Here is a 5,853-nt window from a genome sequence, read left to right on the forward strand (position 1 = left end):
TTTAATTTTTTTATAACAACTTGAACTTTATTCATGAGATCCCCATTCACATGGAGATTAGTGTTCATTATTGTGACTATTTAATGAGCTTAAATCTTATTTCCCATGACAACTTAAGTATGTGTTGACATGTCAATCTTTGTTTTGTAAATGAATTCATAATATTTTTTTTAGACAAAGAGTAAGATGACATACCTGATGATGATCTCCAATTCCCATTTTCCATTTCTCACAAAATGTATTGGATAAATGATTTGTATAAGAACTTTCTAATAAAAACATGATATTGATTCAAATGTTAATTTAATCTCACAAAAATCATTCAAAGAAAAAGTTAGATTTAAAATAAAAATAAAGAATGAAAGAAATAATATTATAATAATGAAATAAAGAAGAAGATAGAAAGCACTCTAGAAATAAATTGGGTGAATATTTATAACTCTTTGAAGTTGAATTTATATAAAAAATGAAAACATCAATTTGATAATGAACGATGAAAACGATAATACAATTCTAATTATAATCAATGACTATAAATATTATTAATTTTAAAAATAATTTCTTTATTAAAAGCTTTGAATAATATTAAATTTTTATAAAGAACCAAGTGAAAAAAACCAAGAAATAAATAATATATTGTACTATTTTAATATATAATAATAATAATAATATCTACTATTTTATTATTATTAATAATAATAATGTCTTAGACAATTTTAATATATACTATTTTACAGTACATAATATTATAAATATTTTTATTTATTTTTTGAAATATATACTTTAATGTACCTTATTTTTAAAAAAATAAAATTAAGCATAGTCAAATATTATTTAATTTACTATTAATATGAAAATTATTATTTAAAATAATATCAAGATTATATTATTATAGTTAATACATTTAAAAGACTATGGATGAGCTTAATTTAAAATTATATTTAATAAATAAATTAACTTTGAGTTTAGATTTATTTATTTACATAAAATTCAATCTTAAAATTCATTCATGTATATATAATGGTTTTCTATTAATATTATTTAATATGATTTAATAATATTTTAATATATATAACTATTAAATCTTATTGGTAATCATTATGTAACTTCAATGTGATATTAAAATAATCTAAAATATAATTACTTTTTTTATCATTGAAAAAAAGTTATTTTAGAAAAAATAATTTAAAATAGAAAAATATTGTTATTGACTTTATCATACGAAAAATTTTGTAACATATATTTTTACATATAGCTATTTTTATATAAAAGTGAAACCAATAATATTTATTATTTAATTATTACATTTATAGTTTTTTAAAAAATTAGTTTATAAAATAAAAATTACAATAAAAATAATGTAAATTTTTTATATTTATATTAACTATTAGTGTTGTAACATTGAATATAACTATTAATAATTTTATTTTTAAATTTATATATATATACATGTATATATCTAATTTTTATATTGCTTTATTTTCATATTATATTATATTATATTAATTTATAAATTTAAAATCATAAATTTAATTTATTATTTTCTAGAAATATATTTTAAAGTAACTAATTATAAAAATAAATAAATATGTGCATAGATAATAATATTAAATTAGTGTAAATTTTTATATTTATTTTATTTAATAAGTTTTTCTTGGTAGTACTATTAATACAGTTACACAAAACATAGAATATATTTTTTTTTCCTTTAAGTCATCAAATTAATAATTTTACTGACATGACAATCTGACGGTGAAAATTTCTCTTTGCTTCAAATCATTAATTTTACTAATGTGATAATGTAATATGAAGACATTCAATTTAACTTTTATATATTATAAACAGACATGTTAAGTTAATAAGGTAACTCCACGGCTTGAGGATATGATGAGTTATCTTTGGAGGGAGTCTCTCTTCTTGCAATGATACGCATTCTTATCTCCAAAATGACAACGATAATAACTAAGACAGCAATAATGACTCCATAAGCAAGAAACCACTTAGATCCTTCCCCTCCTAAATGGAGTCCATAAAAGGTGTTAAGCACAGCAAAGATAATCAAAATCCTCCCCACGTTATGATGGTACCAATTCCAATACTTTCGTATCTTCGATTCCTTTCCTGGTCGAAATACAACGGCTAATACCTATGAAATAATAAATAAAAAAACAGATATTATGAGAGAAAATTAAAATGATTTAAATATGTTTTTTATATATGTAATATATTTATTTTTAGTTTATTATCTAAAATTTTTAAATTTTTGTTTTTAATATCCATGTTAATCTTAGTTTACTAATGATGACATGACAAACTAATAAAACATCACATTATGACATATGATAACGTGACTATTTAAATGTCACATCATAACTTAGATTAACAATTAATACTAAAAGTAAATATTTAGAAATGTTAGATATTAAAATAAAATGAAAAATATTTTGTAACAAACTGAAAAGAAGGATATTACAGTGTGAAAAAATATTTAAACCTAAGATAAATTATCCAAAATCAGAGACAAATTAACCTGTAGGAATCCAAGGATGATAATGACGATTCCTATATTTTTGTGATGAGTCACTTTAGTGTTGAGTTTCTTAGATAAGACCAATCCACATATAATTCCAATTACGCCGGCCACAAAGCTAAATGCTTGAATGGAAGCATGGAAATAAAACCAAGTGGGATCCCATTGCTTGAAGTAGCGAGCAATTATGGATCCTATTATCATTAGAATGCTCCATCCCATGATGTTCAGAACTCCATGACTTCTAAGAAGATTTAGGTTAGAATTTCCACTCGTAGAACCTGTTACGTTGCAAGAAAAACCAAGTTACAATAAGATTCAAATTCAACGGATTTTTTTTTTAACTCAGCAACACATTTTTAATGAAAACTATCTAATATTAAAAATAATTTTGTCACAATTTGATTCAGCAATTTGAAGAAAAGAATATAAATATAAAAAAGAGAGCAAATTTTACTCGTACTCACTAAACTTTTACCAAATTACTCATAATATTTTTCTTTCTCTTTTATTTCTAAACTAACCATTTTTAAGTTTAAAAACATTACATTAATATCTCTTATATATGTTACACTAATACTCCTACAAGGGAGATGGTTAAAAAAGTAGATGTTTATATAATTACACAAAACCTTGGAGATGATTAGTGTAAAGTTTATTGATCATAACAAAAAGCTTAGTCGCTAACCTTTTGAATAATCTATGGTAATGGATGTCTGATCGATATGTTGGGGCAAGGCATAGTTTGGATAATCTGGAAATTGACCATTGGGTCCAATGGCAAATATGAGATTCGAAGAAGGTTGGGTGGTTTTCAATTGGAAGATGAAGTAGCCTAGCTTAGCACTTGCTGGAACAAAGGATGCGTTCATAATATAAAGATCACCTTTGTCATGAACTACCTCATCTTGTGATTTTCCACCTAGATAGTACAATTTCATACCCCCAGCTCCTGCAGATGGCATCCACCCCACAATTGCACTAGAACCCACCATGTTCCCATCTTTTGAGAACCCTATGGCCGCATAAGCTTTTTTGTCTAATGGGATTGAGAATATGAAGCTCCACACATCTGATGAAGCCTTAGCATACTGAAGATCAGAAGAAAAAAAATAGATAGTCAGCGCACTAATTCAACTTATATATCAAATAGTCAAAATGTAAAGTGTTGTCGTTGTTTTTCTTTCTTTGGTCTAAATTAAACCACATTTAACGGGAGAGGTAATTGTTTGAGTTTAGTAGAATAATCATGGATGGTAAAGTTCTCTCTGTGTAAATATTTTAATATAATTATATATCTAAAACTTAAAACTATATTAATTAAGAAAAAACAATCTCACACCAAATAATTCATGTGCTAGATGGTTGTAAAATATTGATCTTCACGTAATAAAATTGTGAATGGTAAATCGATATTTCTGAAAAGTTTATTCATAAAGTTTGTTAGAGGTGTTAATTAAATGCAAGTATTTTTTTTTTTTTGTTATCAAGACAGCAAAATACATCATTTTTGTAGATGAGCCTTAGCTAAAACTAATGTTACTTTGTAACTTAAAAGTCACGAACTCTACTTTTTGGAGAAAAAGTTGCTTACGCCTATTTATCCTCTCTAAATCTCATCACTAAGTACTTAAGAATTATGTAGTCCTTTTGATGAAATATACAGTTTTTGAAAAGTGCACTCAAAGCTATCATCACTAAAAAAAAATGTTAGCATATTTTCTAAGACACTCTTGCTAATACATTATTTATTTTTGGTTAAAATTTATTAAAAAAATAAAATCATATGCAAAACTTGTTGAGTAAGAAATAAAACTTACACAACAACATAATTTTTAATAAATTTCAGTTAATAATAATAAAATAATTAAAAAAAAGGTGCATTAATTTCTGTATCATAAAATACGGATGAAAAATGCAACACGTACTCTAAGGATGAAATTGTGAGCAGGCCAAACAGGACTGCACAGTAGTGAACTTGTATCGAAAGGGATAGGAAACTGAATTTGCACCAAATTAGAGGAGCATGAATCTTGAGAAGTCACAAAGGTTGATGAGCTATAGAGGATAATGAACACTAATATTTGGCAAAAGTATGCCAGCTTCATTTTTGTGTGGAGGTAACTACTTAGGTTGTGCCATTAATTATGTTCAGTTTTATAGTGGAAAAAATCAGAAACGTTCTATAAATTATCCTTGGAATTAACGAGCAGTTCTTGACAATTGGCATTGCCGGCTGGAACAGGACATGCAGACACAGCCATGGTTTCGTTCAAATGTACGATAAGATCAACCAGACAACTGCGTACGGTGTTAATTTCCAGCAAGAAAAATTGAAATCAAAATGATATCATAATACAATTATAAGTTAAAAGAAAGTTACTTGTTTGAACTATACTGCTGTCTTGTACAAAGCTACTAAGGGAAAATATTAATAAAAAAGAGATAGCTTCTCTATAAAGTATGAGTTTTGACTTTTGTATATCACTTTATATATATTTTAATTTTCTTTGGGTAAAACTAATGTCACTCATTGATCATTCTTGAATAATAACTGTGCAGAAAATATGATGTATAAATTGAAGGTCAGTTAGCTTAAACTTATGAAATTAATCAAAGAATAGTATTATTTTACTTCATATTTTCACAATATTATTGTTGTTAGTAGAAGTGCATACTTTTAGCCTTTAAAAAAATTGAATTTTGATTTTCATCCCTAATAACACATTTGGTTCATGGTTTGTTTGTCAAAGTTTTGAAATACGAAATTATTTAATCTAACTACATATTTAAGGCTTATTCAAAATTACTTATTAATAGAGTAATCTTGTACTAGTTAATCTACATAACTATATGGTGTCCCTACTTATTATATATGTAACTATTGTATTCTGTCATCACATTTTTATCACTTGTACGCAAACATTTCACAAGGATTTCAATTTTTAGTTTTAGCACTTGCATATTGCTCGAAATAACCGCGTTTCCTCTTATGCTTTTGTTATCCTACATATGTATTTAATTTGCAAAATTTCAAATATCTGTTAAATTGAAATTTCACTCATTTGGAACATCCACCTACATATATTAAATTCGGATCCTTGTACTTTATAACAATAGTCTTGTTTTTTTTAGGAAAACTTTATAATAATAGTCTATAACTCTATACATACTCACAGCAATTTGTTGAAGCTTTGCCTTCAAGAGACGAAGAGGCATAATTAAAATATATGTCTAGTATAAACTTAATTCACTACCAATCCTCTTCATAGAAAAATAAGTTTAAATGGAACTGAATAGCTTCCAAATGAAAATCATAGTGG

The 5,853-nt window shown here is 25.3% G+C and overlaps 1 protein-coding gene across 1 annotated transcript; it reads right to left on the reverse strand.

The window, feature by feature from the left end:
* Positions 1-1,855: 1,855 nt before the first annotated feature.
* LOC100804261 (cytochrome b561 and DOMON domain-containing protein At3g07570) lies at positions 1,856-4,794 on the reverse strand. Its single transcript, XM_006599709.1, has 4 exons — positions 4,738-4,794; positions 3,219-3,621; positions 2,531-2,811; positions 1,856-2,146 (listed from the first exon to the last, which is right to left on the reverse strand). The coding sequence occupies exons 1-4, from the start codon at positions 4,792-4,794 to the stop codon at positions 1,856-1,858; spliced, it is 1,032 nt and encodes a 343-aa protein (XP_006599772.1).
* Positions 4,795-5,853: the final 1,059 nt, after the last annotated feature.

The sequence above is a fragment of the Glycine max genome, chromosome 16, assembly GCF_000004515.6.
Source record: "Glycine max cultivar Williams 82 chromosome 16, Glycine_max_v4.0, whole genome shotgun sequence".
NCBI classification, from domain to species: domain Eukaryota; kingdom Viridiplantae; phylum Streptophyta; class Magnoliopsida; order Fabales; family Fabaceae; genus Glycine; species Glycine max.

Coding starts and splice junctions, on each gene's coding strand:
- LOC100804261 (XM_006599709.1), bottom strand. CDS start 4,794: ATGGCTGTGTCTGCATGTCCTGTTCCAGCCGGCAATGCCAATTGTCAA. Junction 2,812..3,218: donor TACCATAGATTATTCAAAAG/GTTAGCGACTAA, acceptor GCAACGTAACAG/GTTCTACGAGTGGAAATTCT. Junction 2,147..2,530: donor TCATCCTTGGATTCCTACAG/GTTAATTTGTCT, acceptor ATTATTTCATAG/GTATTAGCCGTTGTATTTCG.